The following is a 27,085-nucleotide window of genomic DNA, read 5'->3' as shown; positions in this document are numbered from 1 at the left end:
CTACTAGCTGTCCCCAGGTTCAGGCTGCCCCTGTGGGGGTGGGTCTTTAGCGTTGCTGCCCCTACCCTCTGGACCTCTTTACCCCTCTTCTATTCCTACTTGCACCTCTTTTCACATTTTAGGATATTATTAAATTTGCTCTTATTTGTGTATGTTAATGTTCGATCATCTGATCCCACACCTTAAAGACCCAGTTGTGTGTGCATTACTAGGTGAATTTACCTTAATATATTACTCAGCACATTGAGTTATAAAGGCTTAACAGTGTCTGTGGGCCTCTTATTAATCAGGGTGAACTGGAGAGTAATTAGACCTTACATCAACTTTAAAATGTATTCCATTACAGATGACTGATTGCCTATTAAAAATATATCTGCAACCCAATCCAAATGATATTAAAGTAATGTACTCTGTTTACAAAATCCCACAAATTCCTCTATTTTGTCTTTGCAGACTCATGAACACCTCAGAAGATGTATAAAGGCTGTACATATAAACAGATCCCCTCCCAGCAGGTCAACATTGCCCTATGCTGTAAAATGTCCAACCCCCACACTCCTGTCAAACTCGTAGACTCCACCAGCGTAAACACGCCAGATAGGTCGAAAAAAAGCAGATCGTGATTCGGGTTCTTCACTCCCATCGTCTTATAACGGCAAGCTGGATCGTATCATCCGATAACAATTGTGGGACATTATACAAGAAAAATGGGAGAAAAAAAAAAAGACCACAATCACTGAACACCGGAAATCTGCAACTTATCGTCAACTAAAGACGTCAAGGACAGAAGAAATTAGTGTGTGATCCTGCTAGTTTTTTTTCCTTTTTAATGTCCCATTTTTTCAACGCCGTTATATCTATTCCATCTCGACCCTGTCCACTACATAACAAAAAATATATATAATGGAACGATACTTCAAAGCTGATTAAAGCGTAGTGTAGCGCAGCGGAAAATGTGTGTTTAGTAGGGAGTTGGGACGATGAGTGGGAAATGTGAGGAGACTAACGTAGGGAGGAGGTTGGGCAGAGGGGCTCCATTACTCTTAGGAATAAGCAGGCTATGTTGGACTTAATTATACAGTTTGTGACGGTTACTATGGAGAAACTAATGCAATCGGTGATTGAGTTAATGACTAGAAAGTACGTTTTTTTCAGTGGGGAGTCGAAATTTAGTGACAGTTCACATGCAGCTGGCGTCGTGCATTAGCTAAGCTAGGTTAGCTGTGTGTGTGAGAGAGAGAGAGAGAGAGAGAGAGAGAGAGAGAGAGAGAGAGAGAGAGAGAGAGAGAGAGAGAGAGAGAGAGAGAGAGAGAGAGAGAGAGAGAGAGAGAGAGAGAGCGCGCCGTTTGGAATGCACGGATGTTCGTTTGGATAAATCAAGCAGAGTTAATTTTTCAAGTAATTAGTTATTTGTTTTACGTCATTTGAGAACAAATTCATGCATAGTTAAAATTTTACATGCTGCTCTGAATACATTATGAATGCACATGTGTGTGTGAGGAATAGTGTTATAGTTGATACCTTTATGTGAACCCATGACAGCTAAGCTCATCCTTGTAAACTAAGGACAGATGAACTGAACCCAGAGCATGTACAACAGGTGGAGATTGAGGGCACTGCGGTAGTTTCTAAAGGTCTGCCAACAAACGTGTTAACTAGTACTTAATGTGAGAAATACTTTACACTTTATTGCTTACTGACCCTTTATGCACCCAAAACCTTTAATAAAATGCGGTAGATGTTGAAACTCTAACTTGGGTCTTTGCACACACAGGCTAATAAAAACAAACACTTTTATGCCATACATATGTTCAATTGGGTAGTTATTTCCATGCCAGTAATATCTATCGACTGACTGTTAACCACCATCTTCGACAGCAACAGTTAACTTTCATGGTGTCCCTGCTAGCTGTTGCTAAGTCTTTAAGGATTGGATTGAAGAACTCTCTGTATCTCCGCATTCTCTTTGAGACTTTTCACCGAGCTTTGTTATATACAGAGAATATATTCGTACATTTTATCCAAAATATCGTCGGTGCTGTTGTTGTGTAGCCAACATCTGTATTCATTACATTAAAATGCTTTGTGTCTAAACTCTGAGCGCATCAGGTTGTTGAATATGTAGTGGATGTTTCAGTCAGAAATTGTAGATTGCAAACTCCTCAGATCAGTCAAAGAAAGCTCTTTATTCACTGCTTTGGAATACAGAACAAAAAATGGTCTGTTTGAGCATTTTGGAACGGAGTCCTGCCAATGTTATGTGTAAAGACAAATTCTTCTTCCTGACAATCAGATATAATGTAGTCACCCATTTGCTGCGTAAATCAATCTGTTTTATATAGGGGCACCAGTACATTAGAACATTCAGTTTTAATGTCAGGTGACCCTTGCAGGTACTATTTAGTGTATTTCTACAAATATGATATTTGTAGAACTGTGGTAGTGGGTCTGACTCAGTGACATGTCTGGACGTCACCTGAAATGTCTGTGGTATCTGTGAACTGTATAGTGGTGCCTCAGGGGTTAAGGTACTGCACTTGTAATCAGAGAGTTGCTGCCAAGTTGCCACTGTTGGGCCCCCAAGTGTCATATAAATGCCATATATGTAAAAGTGTAACTATATTAGATAGCTTGCCTCTAGTAACTAAAACTGGTCTTGAATTGCACGTTACAGTTACTTTGCTTTAACACAGTTGTTGAGTCTAATCATGTGTACAGGACGCTGAAGGTAAATTACAAAAAAGAGGGGAAGACGTAATTTCTACATTAATATTCAGCCTCTTAGTAGGTTACGTACAGTCAGAAATACACAATCTACCATTTCATATCTGAGCTGTTTAACAGTTGGTTCTCACAACTTTGTCTCTAAGCATATGTCGTTGGTTGTAGAGCTGCACACCCGGATGTTCCTAAAATCCTCTGAGATCTCCAGTGGAGTTTTGCCTTTGGTTTCAGGCAGGATGAAGAAGAAATAGAGAGATGCAGCCAAACACACACACGAGAAGAAGAGGAAGGTGAAGGACTTCAGCCCAGCCTGAGGAACACACACACACACACACACACACACACACACACACACACACACACACACACACACACAACCACACACACACACACACACACACACACACACACACACACACAACCACACACACACACAACCACACACACACACACAACCACACACACACACACAACCCCACACACACACACAACCACACACACACATACACACACAACCCCACACACACAAACAGAGCAACCTGTGAGCTTTTGATTGTCCATGCTTTTGTATGTCTGCACAGTGGCAGCGGAAAACCCAGGTTCATGCCACTGTATATATAAATGTAACTATATATAGACAGAACTGTATATATAAATAACTATATAAATATAACTATATACAGACAGAACTATAAATATATAGAAATATTCAGAAAGCACTAAATAAACAATCATATGTTTATACGGAATATGCAAATATCGTTCTAGATTAATTTGTGATTTTTGGATTTGGTTACACAGTCAAATGTTGTTTTATTTTTGCGTATTTCAACTTGTGTCACACTTTGTTCTCTCCCAAGGACGCTTCTCTCTTAAATTTGGATCCAAAACAATAAAAAAGAAAGTGCATCGTCTACAGGGTAAATGGGTCTAAGTGTGTCCTTTTTGAAGTCAGTCAAAGAATGACGACGCTCCAGCGGTGTGGTTTTTCTTTCTGGTTTTGTGGATTGTTAAACTCGGCAGTGTAAAATCATTTCCGAGGGGCTGAATAAATGCATCAGTGTATATGTTGTGTGTGTGTCTGCGCAGGAGTTCTTAAGAAGCTGTGAGTCACCTTATTGCTGCACTCAGCACTAACAGGATATTGAGGTGCAGTTGTACCGTTACTGAGGTTATGTAATAAACTTACTAGAAGGAAGGAGAAAATGAATCCAAATATGGAAAAGTTTGCCCATTTGATGAATCCATTGAATACAAATGCAGCAGATCGATATGACTGTACAAACATCTCATGGCTGAGGGGCGGTGACACACTAGCTGTCAATCAAAAACATTAATTAGACATTTGTAATTTATTACTTAATTGACTCTGAAACTATTCACTCTTTGTAATCAGTACATGGGGGGTTAAAGCAATGATTTGGCAAAAATTGTCCAGTTACTTCAAACGCAGGTTTGCCTGAAGTGTCTATTATTAAACCAGTGGCTTCTGGCAGACTGAATGATCTAACATGGCTCTAGCAGCCACCCTGGACAATCAGAAGCACCCTAGTTATATATATGATACTTTTCCACTTTTAAATGTGGACTGTCTGTGCTATTTTACAAAATGAGATTGCATAGTTTAAGTTCTTCTATAGCAAGTATATGAACATTTGGTCATTTATTTTAAAACTTTGGGTGAAAGGGCTTCCAATACTTGCTAGCTAAATTGACTCTGCAGCTCCAGTGCTGAACTAATAACAAAAATCCAAGACACATCTTGGCTGATCGACTATAGTTGTGTAAGTGTAATTTGTTCGCTGGTATGTTGGTGTTATATATTTGTGTTATCTTACCTGGTCCTCCCCCATAGCATATAATAAAGAGAAATATGAGGCTGACTGTGATGTATGGAATCCAGAAAGAGTAATCCTAGTCATGCAGTAAGAAATAGGTTAAAAAGATCAAAATCAGTAATCTGCTACAATTTTTGACTAACTAAACTAGTTGTAAACAAATGTAGGGAGCTAGTAGAGGTTAAACCAGTTACACACATTTACGTGACCTCAAACTATTCAACAGATAGGAATGAATTTTGGAGCTTTGTATCCTAGAGTTGATGTCCAAGATGATTTAAGTGTCCTAGACGAAAGTGTGATCTGTATTTTAACCTAATTTACTTCTACTGTAAGTCAACATCTTAAAATTTTAGAGCAAAGTATGGAATTAAATCTTCACATCATCCCATGTATTTAGAGTAAGTTAAATTTTGAAAAATGTCAAATGTTTGTAAAATAGTGTGCCAAAATGTTTTGGACTAAATGTTACCACAAAAGAACTGGCTCTCGACACGTGCGACCGCGTGTGGCTATTCAATGAAAATCCTTTTGTCACCTTTAGTAGAAGCATGGTGGTGATCAAGACCATAATGGTTGCCATGGCTCCAAAACCTGCCCAAAGCATCACTCTCCTCCCCACACGGTCAATCAACAGACCCTGTATGATAACACATCACACACACCTCTCACATTTGTCTTCAAACAGCATTCACAATGCATATGTTGGCAGCAGTAGCTCAGTGGTAGCTCAGGAGCTCAGGTACTTGACATGTTCTTGGAAGGTTGTTAGTTCAAGTCCTGCCACTCTTGGGCCCCTGAGCAAGGCCCTTAACCCTCAAGTTGCACTCAGTCATAACTGTAAGCCGCTTTGGAGAAAAGTGTCAGCTAAATGCTGGAAATGAAATTTAAATGCATATATCATACTGTCGTGGCCAAAAGTTGAGACTAGCACAAATTTTGGTTTTCACCAAAGTTTGCTGCTTCAGTTTTTATGGTGGCAATTTGCATTCACTCTAGATTGTGAAGTGTGATCAGATGAATTGCAATTAATTTCAGTCATTCCTTGCCATGTAAATGAACTTAATCACAAAAATTACTTCATTCCAGCCACTGCATTTCAGCCCTGCCACAAAATGGCCTCCTAACATCAGTTTAGTGATCATCTCGTTAGCTCAGGAGAAAGTGTTAACAAGGACAAGGCAGCTGATTTAATTCAACCATTTATCGAATCATCAAGAACTTCAAGGAGAGAGGTTCACTCGCAGTGAAGAAGGCTTCAGGGCAGCCAAGAACGTCAAGCAAGCGCCAGGACCGTCTCCTAAAGAGGATGCGGCTACAGGATCGGGTCACCACCAGTGCAGAGTTTGCTCAGGAATGGCAGAAGGCGGGTGTGAGTGCATCTGTGTGCACGGTGAGGCGGAGGCTTTTGGAGGATGGATGGTGTCAGGAATGGAAGCAAAGAAGCCACTTATCTCCAAGAAGAACATCAAGGACAGACTGACGTTCTGCAGGAAGTATAGGGATTGGACTGCAGAGGATTGGGGTAAAGTTATTTTCTCTGGGACACCTGGACAAATGATTGTCCGGAGAAGAAAAGGTGAGCGCTACCATGAGTCCTGTGTCATGCCAACAGTGAGTCATCCTGAGACCATGTGTGGGGTTGCTTCTCATCCAAGGAAGTGGGTTTGCTCAACATTTTGCCTAAGAACACTGCCATGAATTATGAATGGTATCAAAACATCCTCCAAAAGCAACTTCTCCCAACAATCCAGGAGCAATTTGGTGATGAACAATGCTTTTTCTAGCATGACGGAGCATGATGTCACAAGGAAAAAGTGATAACCAAGTGGCTCTCAATCCCATTGAGAACCTGTGGTCAATCCTCAAAAACAACTCCAAGCACCGATTAGGCAAGAATGGGTTGCCATCAGTCAAGATTTTGCCCTGAAGCTGATATCCAGCATGCCAAGGTGAAGTGCAGAAGTCTTAAAAAAGAAGGGTCATCACTGTAAATATTAATATTTGCTTAAACTGGATGTATTTGTCAATAAAAAGTTGTTTTTTAAATGCATAAAATTGTACTTCACTATACCATATAAACGTTTGACAAAAAGATCTAATAAAAAGTAAACTTTGTGAAAAACCAAAATTTGTCAGTCTTAAAACCTTTGGCCTCAACTGTACATACAGTCATTATTTATATAATTTAATATGCTGGTATTTGTGGGCTCCAAATGTTTTGTTTTCCATTGTTTCATTTTCTCTCTCTGTCTCTCTCTCTCTCTCTTTTTTTTTCTCTCTCTCTCTCACAGAGAGAGAGAGAGAGAGAGAGAGAGAGAGAGAGTGAGTGAGTTCACCATGCAGCCTGTCTCTGAGCTTCTAGTCCTGATAAATGCCAGAACTCACACATGTGAGGTTGGTGAACATTTCTGAAATTCCCACGCCTAGGGTGACATAACGGATCTTGTCCACAGGAATTCCTGCTTCCTGGAAGATGCTGAATGAAAACATGCTTATCTGTGGGAGCAGAGCATTGTGGGTCAGAAGTAACGACATCTCACACTCATAGGAGTATCACATATTTAAAACTAAAATGCACCATTCTTTTTGTACTGAATTTTCATACACATTTCATACATACACAGGATCTTCCCAGTGAATAACTGAACAGAATCTTGGGAATTTCAGGAAAAGCAAATTTCACAAGTGAAGGGAAGGTTTTTTTTTTGCTGGTTTTTTTTTTGATTGAAAGTGTCAACCGTAAATCCAGTTGTTTTGTGTCACCTTTACTGCCACCTAGCGGCACAATTCATAACTATGTCCGCATTGTTTTTAATATTGTTGTATTGCTATTGAAATTCAAAATGTAGCAAATTTATACAGCACAAGCTGCATTACATTCAAAATCTAATGTTAGAATTCTATTGTTGCATGCAATGCAGTTTAAATGCTATTGAAATACAAAAAGGAAAAAAATATCTAAGTATATGAAGTCCATTCATATGTGTAGAGAAGTGAGGAGAGAGAGAATTCTGATGGAAAGGGATTTAATGCTCAGTGCTGTAGGCCAGTAGACAGTACCTTTGACATTCAGATCAGTCAGTAAATCACAGATTAACTAGAAACACTGTAATGTTACATTTTTGTAGTTTACCCCAGGGTTGCCACAGAACTGGATTCCCTCATTGAGGACAACCAGAGTGAGGAGCTGCCATCGTACACTCCTGTCCTTCAGAAGATGCCACAGGGTTTTATTGCGCTGTCCTCTCAGAGCCTCCTGCTCCACCAACATCTCCTCAATCTCCTTCTGATACTCCCCCGGACCCCAGAGAAACTGCAGCGCTGCAACACACACACACATGATGTACACACACACACACACACACACACACACACACATTCGACAAATGCTGTTTCTATATAAGCCATAGGTAGATATGTACCCTTCCTACACTGTTCAGTGTCACCCTTCTCTATCAGTAAGTATCTTGGTGCTTCAGGGAAGAAAGGCAGCGTTGCCATCTGAATCACGGAGAAAAACGCTGGAACACAGAGCAGAATATTCCAGAACTCCTCCCGGCCCAGGAGCTCACTGTGAGAGCAAGTACAGCATTTTAGTACAGAAGAGTCACGTAGAATAATGAAAAATATTCAGGGTCTGCTGAAGCTTTGCTTAACTGGGTCAGGTGACCAGGAGGTCGCCGTGAGAGCAGCACATTGGTGAAGAGTAATTACAGCATTTTAGTACATAAGAGTCAAGAGTCAAATATGTCTCTACTACTGAACCCTTGATTAAGTAGGTCATGAGAAGCAGGGTGATGGACAGGATCAGAATGGGACACCTCAGAATTGCATGCAACAGTAGTTTCCTATTTTCCCTAAGAAATGTTCTGTCACCTCAGGCCCATGATTTGCCCCGTCAGCTTTCCAGTGGCCAGAAAAATAGCAGCAGTAAGTGTGACCATCCCTCTTAATTCCTTGAGTGAGCTCTCTCCCAGATAGAGGACATGGACGCTTCCACCTAACCCTTTTAAGACCAAGAGCGAATAAAATAACTGAGTTCCAGGGTACTTCTAACATTCAAACTTTGAGAAGTTGAACAAAACTGTGTATAGATATGTCCTTGTTGATAGAAGGGGAGAGAGGTTACCTGAAGTGAACCCGAACAGGAAGCGAGACAGCATGATCATCTCAAATGAGTTTGCGAGTCTGCTTGTGTACATGGTGCTTGACGCGACAATGTTGATGGCATTGTTCCAGATCATAGCTCTCTTTCTGTGAATAAGGGAGTTCATATTATTTAAAATGAGTGTTTATTTACAATTATAAGAAACAGGACATGTCAGACATTAAGCTTTTATCAGATATGCAAGTGTCTGAAATGTTTCCCTATACACTGTATTACTCTGCGATTTTCACTATACTGTGTGCATTTGAGAACAGAAAGTACAGGTGGTCGGGGGTTTGACTCCTGACCGGGGGGCCTCCAGAGTGGTCCCTTAGGGAATGTCCTTAACGCTGCCCGCCTACCTCATTAACACTGATGGTTAATGACGACAGTCACACCGGCTTGTGATGCTGGAGGACCAAGGCAATCTGATGGAAAGTGGGTTACTGGAACAAACACAAGCCACTCATAGATGAGAGTGGAGAAGAGAGGAGTGCTGGAATGCTACTAAACCAGCAACCCCAGTGTGTGAGGGTATAGGCAGAGGATGTGGGACCTACACGTGGAAACTCAACATCTAGACTATCACTGAAACAACTAGTAGCTCAGTGCTCCAACATCTTCTAGCAGTAATTGCTGCAAACACTAGAGATCGAGGAGATACCACACAAACACTACGGCAAGGGGGAGCCAGGAGGACAGGTCAGAGGAAGATATCATCATCATCATCATCATCATCATCATCCCCACACACCGAACTTGGCAACCAAGACCAAATGAGTCCATGCACCAAGTTCAACACCAGAGCTGCTGACCTGAAATTGAAGATCATGGCTAAGCTACAAAGCAGTCATAGACCACACAGGCCAAGTGAAGTAGCTGAAAAGATGGACGATGACTACCGTGACCGTCGCTGAGACCAACCAGCTGAAATGCGCCACAGCAAAAGTATATTATTTGATTCATGATGATTATGAAACTTATATTTGTGATCAGTATGATACTTGAAAGCAGCTACAGCCAAATACCTACAAAGAGTGAAACAATTCCTGAGAAGTCAGCAGAATGCAAAGAACTAGATCTGGGATATCAACACCTACCAACACCTACACTCTACCAGTCATCTACCAGACAAGGAAACTCCTCTGTGAAGAAGGAGGGCCGAGGACTAGTGAGCGTCAGAACCACAATCCAGGATGAAACGACCAAGATCCAGGAGTACACTAGGATAATGGCCCCAAGTGACAAAGTGTTTAGTGAGAACCACAGACAGCAGAAACCAGAGGAGGACAGAAATGAGGAGGAACAAGGAGCATCATGGGAGGAGGAACCCCTGCATGGTATGTACCACCAGCTAACAGTGGAAATGGCTGATATGGAGGAATCCTACCAATGGCTGGAAAAGGCTGGATTGAAAGACAGCACAGAGACACTAATCATGGCAGCACAGGAACAAGCTCTGAATACAAGATCTGAATACAAGTAGTAGAGGCTGGGATCTACCACACCAGGCAGGACCCCAGATGTACAAAGATGCCCCTGAGACAATCCAGCACATAACAGCAGGATGCAAGATGCTAGCGGGCAAAGTGTACATGGACCGCCATAACCAAGTGGCTAGCACAGTGTACAGAAACATCTGTGCTGAGTACGGGCTTGAAGTTCCAAGGTCATGTTCAAGTTCAAGGTCAAGTTCAAGTTTGGTTTATTTGTCACGTACATAGTCATACATGGTATAACTCGCAGTTATATACAAAATACAAAAAATATAACAATGTATGTACAGTATATGTATAATATGTATATATACACAAATGTACAATGTATATATGGATATATGTGTATGTACACAATGTACAATTCCAGTTTACAAATATAAAGATATACAGATTTTCAGTCACATGGTTGTGTTGGTCCCCACAGTTTATCATTTGCCCTGATTCAGGGCCCAAATGGCCCGTGGGAAGAAGCTCCTCTTCAGTCTCTCTGTCTTGGTCTTCAGGGAGCAAAAGCACTTTCCTGACCTCAACAGAGAGAAAAGCCTATTGTTGGGATGGGTGGGGTCCTTCACAATCCTCCTGGCATTGGTCTGGCACCGCTTCTAATAGATAGTCTGCAGGTCAGGAAGTTCCGTATGAGTGATGCGCTCTGCTGAATGCACCACCCTCTGGAGTGCTTGTCTGTCCTGCTTGGTGCTGTTCTCAAACCAGACTGTGATGTTCCCGGTGAGGATGCTCTTGATAGTGCAGGTGTAGAAGTTCTGCAGTACCTTGGAGGGCAATCTGAAGTCTCTTGGGCATCTGAGGTCTAAGTGGCATATATTCCCAAAGTGGTGGAGAATGACAGAGCTAAGATCCTATGGGACTTCCAGATACAGACAGATAAGATGGTAATGGCTAACCAACCAGACACAGTAGTGATGGACAAACATCAGAAGAGAGCCATAGTGAAAGATGTGGCAATCCTAACAGGAACAAGCTCGCGAAATACCACGGGCTGAAAGAACAGCTAGACAAGATGTGGAGGATGAGGCAACGGTGGTTGTCAAGGTAATGGGAGTACTAGGGGCTGTGACCCCCAAAACGGGAGAAAGACTCCAGCAGATCCCAGGAACAACATCTGAGAACTTCCTCCAGAAGAGTGCAGTCCTGGGAACAGCCAAGATACTACACAGGACCCTCAAGATCCAGGACCAAGCTTGGAGGAAAAAGAAACCGCACAGAAATGTTTATGTAACTTTTCTGAGAGAGAAAACCCCCCCACAAAAAGTAGTAGGAAAGGTCATAATGCAAAAAACATGAAACATAATATTGTGATGATAAACTCATTTTCAAAATGTATGACAATATTGAGCTTTTCTGAGAGTTTTTAATACATTAAACTCCATGCAGTAGAAGAACAGATGTGCCGTACTATGAGAACCACTGTGCTTTACCTCAGCGTTTACCAAATACTTAATGTTGATAAACATCAAATGTGTGAAATTTGAATGGTGAAAATGGTTAAAATAAATGAGAATTATGCAAATGATAATTATACAACTATACTGACATTGTGTTCAAACAGCTCCTGGTTAATTTGCCTTTTTAATTTGATAGTTTGACAGCAGCTGTTTGTTGTTTACAAGGGCTGTATAACTTTAAGTATAACATTAAAGTTGGTCAGTGCTGATAGAAATACTGTTGATGCTAAGCAATTCATAACATGTTATAGTGGCCACCCCTTATAATAGCTTCAACTCTTCTAAGTACTGATTAAGAAACAAGAAGGCGAAGGAAAACTCACCTCCCCAGGTAGTTGGTGACCCACTGAACACTAATGGCACCAATGAGACCCCCCAGACCAAAAGAGGCCACTACAGCAGACCAAATCATTCCAGCTGTACTCTCTCCTGGAGCGCCACCATACCGCTGTGTCCAGCTGCTGTTTATAAACTCTTTAATGAACTGTGTAAAGAGTCAAAGTCAAATGTATTTATTTAGCGCTTTTTACAACTGCCATTGTCACAAAGCAGCTTTACAGATGTCTGAGTCCAAGCCCCCAGTGAGCAAGCTGAGGGTCACAGTGGCAAGGAATTTAATATTATGCATATTAAAGAACATACAATAAGTAACTTGTACTGTATGGCCAAAGGTTTGTGACAGTTGCAGCTCCCCTTTGCAGCTATAGCAGCCTCCACTCTTCTGGCAATGTTTTTCACAAGATTTTGGAGTGTGCCTCTGGCAATTGGTGATTTAGGCCCATTCAGTCAAAAGAGCATTTTTGAGGTCAGACCGTGATGGACACAGAGGTCTGGCACTTAGTCAACAATACAATTCATTCAAGGTGTTCGGTGAGGGCTCCGTGGCCACTGGAGTTCCCCCACACCAAACTTGTAAAACCATGGTTTGTATGCACCTCATGCTGTGTACAGGACCACAGTCGTGTAGGAACAGGAAAGGGTCTTCACCAAACTGTTGCCACAAAGTTGGAAGCATGTAATGCTGTAGAACTAAGGGCCGAGCCCAAATCCTGAAAAGCTACCCTGGACTGTTATCCCTCCTCCACCAAACCAGACGGCTAACATTATTTTTTCTGGGAAGTACTTTTTTCTGGCCTCAGCCAAAACCAGATTCATCCATCAGACTGCCAGATAGTGAAGATTCATCATTCTAGAAAACACGCTTTCCCTGCTCCAGTGATGGTATGTTTACACCCCTCCAGATGACGTGTCAGTGTGCATAGGGAGCTTAGACTAGTGTGCATCTGCTCAACAGTCAAACCCCACTTCACAATGCTATTGATGCTCAGTTCTTGTGCTTATATTTCTAGAGGCAGTCTGGGGCTCTACTGAGTGATGTCACAGAGGATAGGTCATCTTTATATGCCACATACTTCAGATCTCAGGAGCTCCACTCTCTAAGGTAGCGTACCGCTCCATTCTGTAAGGTAACATACAGAACCATTCTCTAAGGTAGCGTCCAGCTCCGTTCTGTAAGGTAGCGTCCAGCTCCGTTCTGTAAGGTAGCGTCCAGCTCCGTTCTGTAAGGTAGCGTCCAGCTCCGTTCTGTAAGGTAGCGTCCAGCTCCGTTCTGTAAGGTAGCGTCCAGCTCCGTTCTGTAAGGTAGCGTCCAGCTCCGTTTTGTAAGGTAGCGTCCAGCTCCGTTTTGTAAGGTAGCATGGTCTAATGTTTCACAGCTGAGTTGGCAAAGACTCGCGGCAAAGGTTGCATCCTATGACTGTGTTGAGTCAGTGAGCTCTGCATTACATCCTTTCTACTGGTGATGTTTGTTGATGGAGGCTATGTGCTTGATTTGAATATACCTGCTCACCAGTACATGTGGCTGAAACACCTGAACTCAATAATTGGGAGGTCTGTCCATATACTTTTATCTATACAGTGTATAGTTATCCAATATCCATCAGAGTACAATGTGGTAATCTAGATGGTCATTTCTGCCCATATAAAGGTATTTCTAGTCTAACCAGTCTTATATAAATGTATCCTGATCAGGCCCATAAAATATTTATTTATTTTAACAAAATTTAACAGTGGCAGAATCCTCATTAAAGGGGTGTACTGAGTAATAATCTCACCATGGTTGGAGAGCTAATCAGGGTGAGGTGGTTTCCAAGCTGGAAGGTTCCTCCAAGTCCAAGAACAAAGATAAAGAGCAGAGCCTTGCCCTGGACCTACAGCAAAGGTCAGGATATTTATTACTACAAATCAGTCATTTATAAGCAATAACACCAAGTGCCCTTATTATTTCAGTACTGAAGTACTGAAAAATTGGCTAAATTAGTATGTATTGTCCTGTTTAAAATCAGATGCTTACTGTTGAAAAATATATTTTCTTTATCTGAAGCATCCACAGTAAATAAACAACACAAGAACAGTACAGTGCCTTGATAAAAAAAAAAAAAAAGTGTTCAACACAGTCATCAGATTAATCAGATTCATCCCGATTATATTCAGACAAACTGTTCCAGCCTGTATTTCTATTGCACACCAATTGTTCAATGTTCTCTTTCAAAGTCTAAATTCAAGATTTCTTAACTGAAAAAATGGATTGAACATCTTCAAACTAGTACTTGGTAGAACTTGGTTTTGCTGCAGTAACATACTGAAGACTGTTGGGTGACGTTCTACCAGCTGTGTGGTTCTACATGACTTGGGAAGGATGGAGCCGTTTCCTCCTGGCAGATTTGTTCCCCGTTGCTCTCACTGGTTGGATGATGTTCATCAGCCTAAATTTTCAACTAGTGCTTTAGATGCTCGATTGTATTGTGATCTGGACTTTGACTTGGCTTTTCTAGAACATTCTGCTTTTTTGTTCGACCGCTTCTTTGTTGTTGTGGCATCACAGTGCTGCTGGTTAGTGAAGTTTCTCCCAAGCAGGTTGTCTTCTCTCTCCCGTTTATTTGCACGAGCCACGTGTCTTTCGGTTTTAACAAGATGTTCGTTCTCCAAAAGCCCTGAAGACATCTATGTGTGGGGGTTCAGTACGAGAGACTAATCAGAAGCAGGTGAGGGCAGGTGAGTAATGAACTGGTGATCGTGGAGCAGGAAGTGGCTGAGAAGCTTGAGTAGTGCTGGTGTGAGTGGACTCCTGACTCCGTACTGATGGCACCTTTTGTTGCTGAGATATGGAGTTTTGAGGGATGGATTTGTCCAGGCAGTGCCTGGGGAGTATGATGCAACTTCCATTTCCAAAATGGACTCAACAGTGCTCAACTGGAGATTGTTAGGTGGTGATCAAGATCAGACGCTTGCAGAAATGAAATAGTAGGTGTCTTTATTCTTAATCCAAGAGTAGAAGAATCCAGAATTATGATCAAACAAGAATGTAATGGGAGAATCCAAATCATAAAGAATCAACAGTCGAGTCAAAAAACCAGAAGAGCAAACACAAACAATCCAGAGAGAATATCCAAAAAAGGGGGCAGGCAAAAATACAAGATCGGAAAAACAAAGTCAAGCTAAAGTGCACAATAATTCAATCAAGAAATAATGCTCGGTATGCTTTCAGAAAACTTACAGCAATACTTCACAGTGAGTGGTAGTTCTCAACAGTCTTATATGCACTGATACTAATGATGTACAGGTGATTTAAATACTCCCGTGATGCTGATCTTATTAAACATCTCTGATTGGTGGAGTTGTTGCCAGGGAGAAGAACGGGTTGCTGGGTGTTGTAGTCTGCTAGGGAATCTGGCGATATGACAGAGATCCATATACTTGGATATTATTTTGTAGTCTTTTCGTATCTTGTGCAGGTCTATAACTTTAGCTATAATTTCTGGGCCCTCCCCCCCGTGTATGTGTGTGTGTGTGTGTGTGTGTGTGTGTGTGTGTGTGTGTGCATTCGTCTGTATGGTCTCACCCTCCCTGTGTTTCACACCTGCTCCTCATTGTGTATCATTAGTGTGCATGTATATAAGTCTTTTGCATAAGTGTTTGCATATTTAACCTGGTTAGCTTGCTAGCCAAGCGTTTGTTTTGTGTTACAATATCGTGTTCGATACCACTGGTCCCTGCATCCTGCTTTGCCTCACCATGTCACACTATTTTATTACACAACTAATATAACTTTAAATTTATTCATTCTGAGTTTTTTTTGTTAGAATAAGCTTCTTTCAGTCTTTTAGAATAAACATTGTGATAAAAAATGAAACAGCACAAAATGTCATTTGTATTCCAGACAAACCTAATGATTTAAGGTCCATGAATACTTTTTCAAGTCCATATCCACATTTTTTTTTTTTTTATATATATACAAAGTGCTTCTTGGATATGAGAAACTTAACATTTCTAACATTTTGTCTTACTAGCTTATAAAAATAAAGGTCAAATTGTAGTCTGCTTACCAGTTGTGTAAAAGTGCTCCCCATGCCTCTGTACATAAAATCCTGCGCAATAGTGATGCCTCATTTTAACTATGGCGACCTCTGTTACACATTCATGGATATAAGATTAATTTTTTACATCAGGTTTTCGTTATATTAGTGGTAAAGGGCTCAGGGGCAACTCAGGGGCTGTTCTACATGTATTACTCAAGTACACTGCTTTTCTCTTCAGATATTACATGCACATGTAAATGTATAAGTTGTCTGGTGCAGTACAGTGTAGAAACGATAAGCTAAGCAAGCAAAGTTGAAGCTAGTTGAAATAAGATAATACATAATTATACCATGTTTACATCTCACATTTATTCCCAAGGGGTTGCAAGGTATTAATTTCTAGTTGATTTATTTTCCCTTACATGTCCTAACTTCCTAACAGCCATTATAACAATAACTATGTAATATGTTTTTGCAACAGGCAAACATTAGTCACATTACTGATATTAGTGACATTACTAGTATAAGTGCCATTACTGGTATTACTAATGTTATGCCTGTTGCAAAAAATCTTCGCAAATGTCACTTATTTATGGAGAGACAACTTTCTGTTGTCTGTACCCCTGTATGTATACCTAGATTTTAACAGGCATTATCCAGGGACAGGCTGGAAGAGAATGCCCTGTGACCCAGTATTTTCCTTACAGACTGCTTACTGGTCAAGGTTCTCCTTAGAATAAAGGGGTTAAGAATAAATCTCACCACAAATACTGCTGTTGGTCTTGTAGTGCATACATGAATAATATTCCTATGGAGCGCATTGGCTGAGTGTATCTAGTTTTTAACTGCCATGTTTTTTTCCTTTCATAGGGACAAACATAAAACAGACGTGACTCCTCGGATCATCAATTATATTCCTGATTTGCTGTTGAGGAATGTACTACAAATATAGGTGAATAGTCACATTTGATTCTTATGAATTCACATGAACAGTCACATACGATTCTTATTAATTCTGATGAACAGTCACATCTGATTCTTATAAATTCAGGTGAACAGTCATGATCCAGTCATGTTATATCTTAAGCACTGGCCTTAGAACCTGTGAAACGTTTTCTTGTGCCTGTCACACCTTTGTTGGTAGACACCCAAGACTCTCATAAGCCACTCATACAGATATATGGGCCTGCTGTCATTAGTCACACTCATACAGATATATGGACCAGCTGTCATAAGTCACACTCATACAGATATATGGGCCTGCTCTCATAAGTCACACTCATACAGATATATGAGCCTGCTGTCATAAGTCACACTCATACAGATATATGGGCCTGCTGTCATAAGTCACACTCATACAGATATATGAGCCTGCTGTCATAAGTCACACTCATACAGATATATGGGCCTGCTGTCATAAGTCACACTCATACAGATATATGGGCCTGCTCTCATAAGTCACACTCATACAGATATATGGGCCTGCTGTCATAAGTCACACTCATACAGATATATGAGCCTGCTGTCATAAGTCACACTCATACAGATATATGGGCCTGCTGTCATTAGTCACACTCATACAGATATATGAGCCTGCTGTCATTAGTCACACTCATACAGATATATGGGCCTGCTGTCATTAGTCACACTCATACAGATATATGGGCCTGCTCTCCTGCGGTGCACCTGTGCCTTGTGTTGGTTTCATCATGTACGTATGTTCAGTGGTAGTCACTTTCTTCTGAAGTCTTGTTTTTGCTACACTTGAGCCTCAATATCTTGTGTTGCTTCTTGTGTATTCCTGGTTAGTGACTATAGCCGGCTCTACTGTATATTTTCATAGCAGGCAAGCGAACAGGATCTGTTTTATGTCAGATAGTCATTGGTACTCTCTGGGACTTCAGACATGCACAGACGTTTGACTGGACAGTGGTGAGTGTTTCTCGGCCTAGATTCTTATAACAATTTTTTAAAAGCCAATATAAGTCTTAGAATTCATTTGAGATGGTATAAGACATAAGTCCTTTCATGTCTTCTAGAAGTAGGCAGGTAAACTGGGTAAAGACATTTTCAGTGAGTTGCAGCCTGTCAGCTGTCCTGTCTCCTGAAAGCTACAGGGCTTCTTAGTTTTCTGGTATCCATAGAAACTAAGTCAGACTAGCCTTATGGAGAGTAACCGAAAAATAAAAACTGTATATTTGGTCAGCGTTGATGCACACTTGCGAGAATAAATTTACCAGCTAATGCGCTAATTAAGAACACAATTGGCTAATTAAGAACACAATTGGCTAATTAAGAATGTAAATGGATAATTAAGAATGTAAATGGATAATTAAGAATGTAAATGACTTTGATAAGCAAGCCATAAGTAAAATACAATAAAAGTGCCCCCCCCCACTCACCCCGAGAGTAAAGGTGCACATAACAGTCATAACAGGAAAGGTCTTGGTCACGGCAGCATTAACAGTCCTGGGGGGGCCAGCAGTAAGCACAAGTGTGTACAGGGTGTGATGTGTCTCAGAGACATCTTAATTTGATCCATCGAAGCCCTTTGGGAGGTGGACTGGGATGCATCTGCAGTATAAATGTTAATCCGTCTTGAAAACATCCTAGACAGCAAAGAAATACCACCCATAGCAACCGCATCAATTCCCTGGCCAGAAAATGATATAATAATTACAATTCTGTTTGGAAATCGCTCTGCATGTAGTTAAACAAGCTAGGCTATAAGGGCACAGACAAACACAGCTTCTTATTGTAGGGTGCCTCCAAACTGTATACTCCACCTGAATATGAGAAGGTATATACTGTGTGCTAAACAGTGAAGATTTGGCAGGTTAGTGCACAAAATATTAGTGCACAAAACGGGAAGTGATGATGCGTTGCTATGCCAACATACGTCATTGCAAGCTGCTGGTTACTTTGAGATTTTCTTTGAATCAGATAAAAATTAAAAATGGAAATGAATGATCTGTTTTAGCTTATTGCTTTGAGAGGACACAAACACTCGTGTGGAAGATTTTCTCCCCTAGCAGACCACATGATCAAAAAGCGATGGAGAGTTTAAAATATATGGTTTATAACAGACTTTTACGCGATGGACAAACATCTCATTAATATGGGTAATAGCCAACATCCAAGCTAGCACATACAGATGTTCACACACATGTGATGGTGGTGAGGATTTCCACCATTCCCACCCCCAGTGTGACATAACGGATCTTATCCACTGGAATTCCTGCTTCCTGGAAGATGCTAAATGAAAACATGGTGATCTGTGGGAGCAGAGCATTGTGGGTCAGAAGTACTGACATCCCACTCTTATAGGAGTGTCACAGAGCAGTGTGGGTCAGACATACTGACATCCCACTCTTATAGCAGTGTCACAGAGCCGTGTGGGTCAGAAAGCCTTATGTGGCGATATACAGGTGTTATATATTTTCATGGTGTTACATCTTGGTTTAAAATATCATGGTTTCACTTTAATTCACACTTTAAAAACACATGCCAAAGGTGAACATTAATGGAAAATTTTTGAAGAAAAACACCAGCTTTAAATTATTAATAGCTTTTCTGAGATATGTGAGCAAAAGAAAAAGAAAAAAATCGATTTTGTGCAACTAACATCATTAACTCCAAAATAGATCATTAAAAGCCAAAATAGATGTTGTTTCACTCAGCAACTTGTTTACATAGTAGATTATTTAACCAAAGGGTTACAGATCAGGCCTCTGCATTAAAAAAGCACCATATCAAGGAGGAGGAGGTCATGACATTTGACCTCTCCATTTTTTGGAGGTTGCTGGACACTTAAGGAATGAGAGAAGAATACGTAGATGGGAATGACATTCATTCGGCAGAGCCTCTTATCCAGAGCGTCAGCATGACGGAACATATGCTTCCCTGATGCTCTACTCTGTCTGCCAAGTGACCTACATGAGCACAAATGTGTTAATCAGTATCTTTCCACCATAGTACAGAAATATCCCCACTGCACTGCAAGCTTAAAGTGCAACTATTAGAGTGGCATGAAAGGATCTTATTAAAACTTATTAAAAAGTATCAAATGAATGTTCAAAGGTATAAAGTGGTTAGAAAAAATAGTAAAACACATGTGCCCATTATCATACAGTTTTCAATAAATATTTGGAAACATCTGTGTGTCCAATTAGGAACTTCAGTCATGTTTTACGAGACACACTTTGTCTTAACCTTCCTGCAGTTCCTCACCAACAGGAACACAATCTGTGTTAAGAATGGTGCACCACGCAAGTAAAGTCTGCTCCATAGTAACAAACCAGCCAGTGCTGAACGTGGATAGAGGTTGGCTGAGAATTCATTCATGGCAACAGTCTATAATTGTACACCTCTAAAATGTCATTGGTGTGTGAGTGTTTGTAAAAGCTGATATATGTCTGTAAAGCGTCACTGAGTCTGAGAAAGATGTAAGATGTAAATAATAATAATAATAATGTACTTGTAAGATAGGTGTACTTAATAAATAAGCATGCTAGCTCATTTACTCTTGTTACAGAACATCTAAAACCCAAAGCCATTCTTTTTAAGATAAGAATATTCCAGTCAAGAAAGTTTATCTGCTGCCTTTGGGGACATTAAAGTTTATTTACCCCAGGTTATGTTATCGATAACATTTCCTAGTGTCACATATTTCCCATGAAATCACACAAAAGGATGTTACTCGTTTTTCTGAGTGACTCTCAGATTTGACCTCATCACTGGTACAAACTCCTATGCATTTTTACTGGATTATCATTAAGCACTTCTTACAAAACACAACACTGATGTAGACAGTGTAAACATCAAGAAGAGAGTCACTTCTCAAATATTACAGAATGCAAAGATGCACAGATAGACTGCTGTTTATAAAAAAAGTATAATGTATTCATACACACTGATGTAGCTAAAAGTATAATGTATTCATACACACTGCTGTAGTGAATAATATAATGTATTCATACACACTGCTATAAACGAAATATTATAATGTATTCATACACACTAATGTAGCTAAAAGTATAATGTATTCATACACACTGCTGTATATAAAAAGTATAATGCAATCATAAACAATACTGTATATAAAATGTATAATGTATTCCTACATCGAACTGTATATAAAAACTATAATGTATTCATACACACTGCTGTATATGAAAAAGTATAACATTATCATACACACTGTTGTAGCTAAAATTATAATTTATTCATACATACTGTCATATTGTCACAGAACGCTCGCCTCCCCCGGGCACGTGGTTTGGCTCGCCACGTGCAGTGGGAGGCCAGCTTTGTTTGTAACCACACCTGCACACACCTGCACCTTGTTCGTCTAAATGTATATAAACCCGTGTCAAAGTGTGCAGGGTGTTGGTTATTGTAGGCGTAATGTGTGGATGTTTCATGTTAACGTAAAACGTACTTTTGTATCTGTCTAACGCTAACCGTTTCATGTTCCTCGTGTGTGAATCTTGTGAGTGCCGTTAGTGTTAAATGTAAATAATTGTTCGTCCCAGTCAGTGGAGTCTGTGCGTCCTGCCCCTCGCCCTGCGGCACTCGGGCCACCGCACGTTATAACTGCTATATATGAAAAATTATAATGTATTCATACATACTGCTGTATATTAAAAAATATAATTTAATCATACATACTGCTGTATGTAAAAAGTATAATGTATTCATACACACTGCTGTATATTAAAAAGTATTATGTATTCATACATACTCTTTTACATGAAAAATATAATGTATTCATACATAAAGCTGAATATAAAAGGTATAATGTATTTATACATACTGCTGTATATAAAAGTATAATGTATTTATACATAAAGCTGAATATAAAAGGTATAATGTATTCATACATACTGCTGTATATAAAAGTATAATGTATTTATACATAAAGCTGAATATAAAAGGTATAATGTATTTATACATACTGCTGTATATAAAAGTATAATGTATTTATACATAAAGCTGAATATAAAAGGTATAATGTATTCATACATACTGCTGTATATAAAAGTATAATGTATTCATACATAAAGCTGAATATAAAAGGTATAATGTATTCATACATAAAGCTGAATATAAAAGGTATAATGTATTCATACATAAAGCTGAATATAAAAGGTATAATGTATTTATACATACTGCTGTATATAAAAGTATAATGTATTCATACATAAAGCTGAATATAAAAGGTATAATGTATTTATACATACTGCTGTATATAAAAGTATAATGTATTTATACATAAAGCTGAATATAAAAGGTATAATGTATTCATACATACTGCTGTATATAAAAGTATAATGTATTCATACATAAAGCTGAATATAAAAGGTATAATGTATTCATACATAAAGCTGAATATAAAAGGTATAATGTATTTATACATACTGCTGTATATAAAAGTATAATGTATTTATACATAAAGCTGAATATAAAAGGTATAATGTATTCATACATAAAGCTGAATATAAAAGGTATAATGTATTCATACATAAAGCTGAATATAAAAGGTATAATGTATTTATACATAAAGCTGAATATAAAGGTATAATGTATTCATACATACTGCTGTATATAAAGGTATAATGTATTTATACATAAAGCTGAATATAAAAGGTATAATGTATTCATACATACTGCTGTATATAAAAGTATAATGTATTCATACATAAAGCTGAATATAAAAGGTATAATGTATTCATACATAAAGCTGAATATAAAAGGTATAATGTATTCATACATAAAGCTGAATATAAAAGGTATAATGTATTTATACATAAAGCTGAATATAAAGGTATAATGTATTCATACATACTGCTGTATATAAAAGTATAATGTATTTATACATAAAGCTGAATATAAAAGGTATAATGTATTCATACATACTGCTGTATATAAAAGTATAATGTATTCATACATAAAGCTGAATATAAAGGTATAATGTATTCATACATAAAGCTGAATATAAAAGGTATAATGTATTCATACATAAAGCTGAATATAAAAGGTATAATGTATTCATACATACTGCTGTATATAAAAACTATAATGTAGACGAAGAAGAAGGTGAGGAGGAGAAGGTGAAGGTGAGGAGGAGAAGGGGAGGAGGAGAAGGGGAGGAGGAGAAGGGGAGGAGGAGGGGGAGGAGGAGGAGAAGGTGAGGAGGAGGAGGAGAAGATGAGGAGAAGGAAAAAAGAGGAGGAGGAGGAGGGGAGGAGGAGAAGAAGGCTAGGAAGAGAAGGTGAGGAGGAGGAGGAGGAGAAGGAGAGGAGGAGAAGGGGAGGAGGAGAAGCCCTCACAGAGCCCACATTGACCAGAACAGACTGTGACTACAAGGTTAATTAAATACTTGAAATACTCAGAAGTTCACCGGGTCCTTCACTGATCAGGACTACAGCGTAAAGGAGAAGGGGAGGAGGAGAAGGCGAGCAGGAGGAGAAGGGAAGAAGGAGAAGGGGAGAAGGAGAAGGTGAGGAGGAGGAGAAGGGGAGGTGTAACAATACCTTAGTGCAGCATGTTAAACATGGTAAGAGCCCTAAAGACACAGCAACACAGTTTGTCCTGTTTTAAAGTAGTCTCCATTATTCAGTGTCTAGAAATCAAGACAGGTCCAGTAACTGGAGCATTTGTTGAGGTTTTATCATTAATACAACACTTACTTTTTTATAAAAGCAAATTCACATTCATCACAATAATCCAATTGAATATCTATGTTGCCACTGGAAACTTTACGCTGTAGTCCTGATCAGTGAAGGACCCCATGAACTTCTGAGTATTTCAAGTATTTAATTAACCTTGTAGTCACAGTCTGTTCTGGTCAATGTGGGCTCTGTGAGGGCTCTGTGAGGGCTCTGTGCGGGCTCTGTGCGGGCTCTGTGAGGGCTCTGTGTGGGTTCTGTGTGGGCTCTGTGTGGGTTCTGTGTGGGCTCTGTGTGGGCTCTGTGAGGGCTCTGTGTGGGTTCTGTGTGGGCTCTGTGTGGGTTCTGTGCGGGTTCTGTGCGGGCTCTGTGTGGGCTCTGTGTGGGCCCTGTGAGGGTTTTGTGTGGGCTCTGTGAGGGCTCTGTGTGGGCTCTGTGAGGGCTCTGTGCGGGCTCTGTGTGGGCCCTGTGTGGGCTCTGTGCGGGCTCTGTGTGGGCTCTGTGAGGGCTCTGTGTGGGCTCTGTGAGGGCTCTGTGCGGGCTCTGTGAGGGCTCTGTGAGGGTTTTGTGTGGGCTCTGTGAGGGTTTTGTGTGGGCTCTGTGAGGGCTCTGTGAGGGCTCTGTGAGGGCTCTGTGCGGGCTCTGTGTGGGCTCTGTGTGGGCCCTGTGAGGGTTTTGTGTGAGCTCTGTGAGGGCTCTGTGTGGGCTCTGTGAGGGTTCTGTGTGGGCTCTGTGTGGGCCCTGTGTGGGCTCTGTGTGGGCCCTGTGAGGGCTCTGTGTGGGCTCTGTGTGGGCCCTGTGAGGGTTTTGTGTGGGCTCTGTGAGGGCTCTGTGAGGGCTCTGTGTGGGCTCTGTGTGGGCTCTGTGAGGGCTCTGTGAGGGCTCTGTGCGGGCTCTGTGTGGGCCCTGTGTGGGCTCTGTGTGGGCTCTGTGTGGGCTCTGTGAGGGCTCTGTGAGGGCTCTGTGCGGGCTCTGTGTGGGCTCTGTGAGGGCTCTGTGAGGGCTCTGTGCGGGCTCTGTGTGGGCCCTGTGTGGGCTCTGTGTGGGCTCTGTGTGGGCCCTGTGTGGGCTCTGTGTGGGCTCTGTGAGGGCTCTGTGCGGGCTCTGTGCGGGCTCTGTGAGGGCTCTGTGCGGGCTCTGTGAGGGCTCTGTGAGGGCTCTGTGTGGGCCCTGTGAGGGTTTTGTGTGGGCTCTGTGAGGGTTTTGTGTGGGCTCTGTGAGGGCTCTGTGCGGGCTCTGTGAGGGCTCTGTGAGGGTTTTGTGTGGGCTCTGTGAGGGTTTTGTGTGGGCTCTGTGAGGGCTCTGTGAGGGCTCTGTGAGGGTTTTGTGTGGGCTCTGTGAGGGCTCTGTGCGGGCTCTGTGAGGGCTCTGTGAGGGCTCTGTGTGGGCCCTGTGAGGGTTTTGTGTGAGCTCTGTGAGGGCTCTGTGTGGGCTCTGTGAGGGTTCTGTGTGGGCTCTGTGTGGGCCCTGTGTGGGCTCTGTGTGGGCCCTGTGAGGGCTCTGTGTGGGCTCTGTGTGGGCCCTGTGAGGGTTTTGTGTGGGCTCTGTGAGGGCTCTGTGAGGGCTCTGTGCGGGCTCTGTGTGGGCTCTGTGTGGGCCCTGTGTGGGCTCTGTGTGGGCCCTGTGAGAGCTCTGTGTGGGCTCTGTGAGGGCTCTGTGAGGGTTCTGTGTGGGCTCTGTGAGGGCTCTGTGCGGGCTCTGTATGGGCCCTGTGTGGGCTCTGTGTGGGCTCTGTGCGGGCTCTGTGCGGGCTCTGTGCGGGCTCTGTGAGGGCTCTGTGTGGGCCCTGTGAGGGTTTTGTGTGAGCTCTGTGAGGGCTCTGTGTGGGCTCTGTGAGGGCTCTGTGTGGGCCTTGTGTGGGCTCTGTGTACACTGTGTACACTGCTGTTAGAATTTGCAGGAAAAAAATAAGATAAACGTAAATGACCCTTAAAATGTATACTGTATGTGGAGCCCAACGCAGGTGCTTCATTTTGTCAGTTTCTTAGCAGGACTCCCAAAATGTAGATTAATTTGCTTTTAACGTTAATTTTGTTGTATTTGTAATTTATTATTGTTTTTAAAATAATACGTTTTTCTCCAATTTTCTAAAATGACTTTCCTAAAAAAAAAAAAAAAAAAAAGAAACTCACCTCCCCAGGCAGTTGGTGACCCACTGAACACTAATGGCACCAATGAGACCCCCCAGACCAAAAGAGGCCACTACAGCAGACCAAATCATTCCAGCTGTACTCTCTCCTGGAGCGCCACCATACCGCTGTGTCCAGCTACTGTTTATAAACCCTTTAATGAACTGTGTAAAGAGTCAACGTTAAATTTTTTAATATCCTTTTTTTCAGTGCAGCATAATAAAATGATTTATTATACTAATTACTTTACATTAACAGCCATATTTTGAAACTTAGAACGCAAGGGTGACAGAATCCTTATAATGGGTTTGTACTGAGCAACAATCTCACCATGGTTGGAGAGCTAATCAGGGTGAGGTGGCTTCCAAACTGGAAGGTTCCTCCAAACCCAAGAACAAAGATTGCCCTGGACCTACTGCAAAGGTCAGGACATTTGGTACTACAAATGAGGCAGTTAATGTTACTTTGGACATTTCTTTATAGACATTTGAGGATAATATGAACTTCATTGATTCCTTGTAAGTAGTAGAGCTTGTGGTTGAAACAGAAAATCAAGAACCATAGTAGAGAAATAAAAAAATTGTAAAAAATGTATTTTATTATGTATTCAAAGATATCTGAGCTCCTGTATAACTAGTAATATAAGAAGGCTCAAATGTATGCATATTCTTATCAATAATGACTTTGTAGATGTTTCTATTTATGGGAAGCATTAAATAAAAAGCACAAGAAATAAACATCCCAATTTGCAAGGATTTTTATATGAATAAATATCTTTGACTTAAGGTTTGACTTCGACAAGCTTGACTCAAGCTTAATACAAATAATTCTAAATATTCCTAAATTTCTTCTTAATAACCAATATGTTAAAATACATATTGAATTTAAATATTCCTACCATGTGCTGTGAGCGTTCCATGTCTGTCCAGGTCTGTAGTAGTGATGATTCACACTGGCCAAGTGCACATTGAACTCTGGTAGACATCTAGGGAAAGATTAATTTCTTACAATGGTTTAATACATCATGACTGTGAAACATTGAATTCATCAAGAGTGGATAAGAATTCAAATTCAAAATTCAAAATGCATTTATACAGTGGTTTTTACAACAGCAGTTGTCACAAAGCAGCTTTACAAATGTCCAAGTCCCAGCCTGCAGTGAGCAAGACAAGGGCGACAGTGGTGAGGAAAAGCTCCCTAGAGCACGAGGAAGAAACCTGGAGAGGAACCAAGACTCAAGGGGGGGGTCCTCCT

General features: G+C 40.9%; 1 protein-coding gene across 2 annotated transcripts; it reads right to left on the bottom strand.

Moving 5' to 3' along the window:
• Window positions 1-1,850: 1,850 nt before the first annotated feature.
• On the bottom strand, window positions 1,851-26,749 carry LOC113581442 (solute carrier family 2, facilitated glucose transporter member 9-like). 2 transcript variants are annotated; one of them, XM_035520463.2, is made up of 12 exons: window positions 26,730-26,749; window positions 13,789-13,884; window positions 11,998-12,158; window positions 8,695-8,819; window positions 8,442-8,571; window positions 7,988-8,136; window positions 7,699-7,886; window positions 6,951-7,061; window positions 5,101-5,202; window positions 4,563-4,638; window positions 3,914-4,041; window positions 1,851-3,034 (listed from the first exon to the last, which is right to left on the bottom strand). In XM_035520463.2, the coding sequence occupies exons 1-12, from the start codon at window positions 26,730-26,732 to the stop codon at window positions 2,852-2,854; spliced, it is 1,452 nt and encodes a 483-aa protein (XP_035376356.1). In that variant the 5' UTR covers window positions 26,733-26,749; the 3' UTR covers window positions 1,851-2,851. The 2 variants fall into 2 exon arrangements, with proteins under 2 accessions (XP_035376356.1, XP_081561879.1); XM_081705753.1 differs by lacking the exon at window positions 26,730-26,749 and adding an exon at window positions 16,060-16,067 and having other exon boundaries at window positions 1,852-3,034.
• Between the last annotated feature and the right edge of the window lie 336 nt (window positions 26,750-27,085).

This window comes from Electrophorus electricus, chromosome 22 (assembly GCF_041902795.1).
Source record: "Electrophorus electricus isolate QZ-2024a chromosome 22, ASM4190279v1, whole genome shotgun sequence".
Taxonomy (NCBI): domain Eukaryota; kingdom Metazoa; phylum Chordata; class Actinopteri; order Gymnotiformes; family Gymnotidae; genus Electrophorus; species Electrophorus electricus.
Note: the sequence above shows the minus strand (reverse complement) of the source record. Positions and strands in the feature narration are given on the sequence as shown.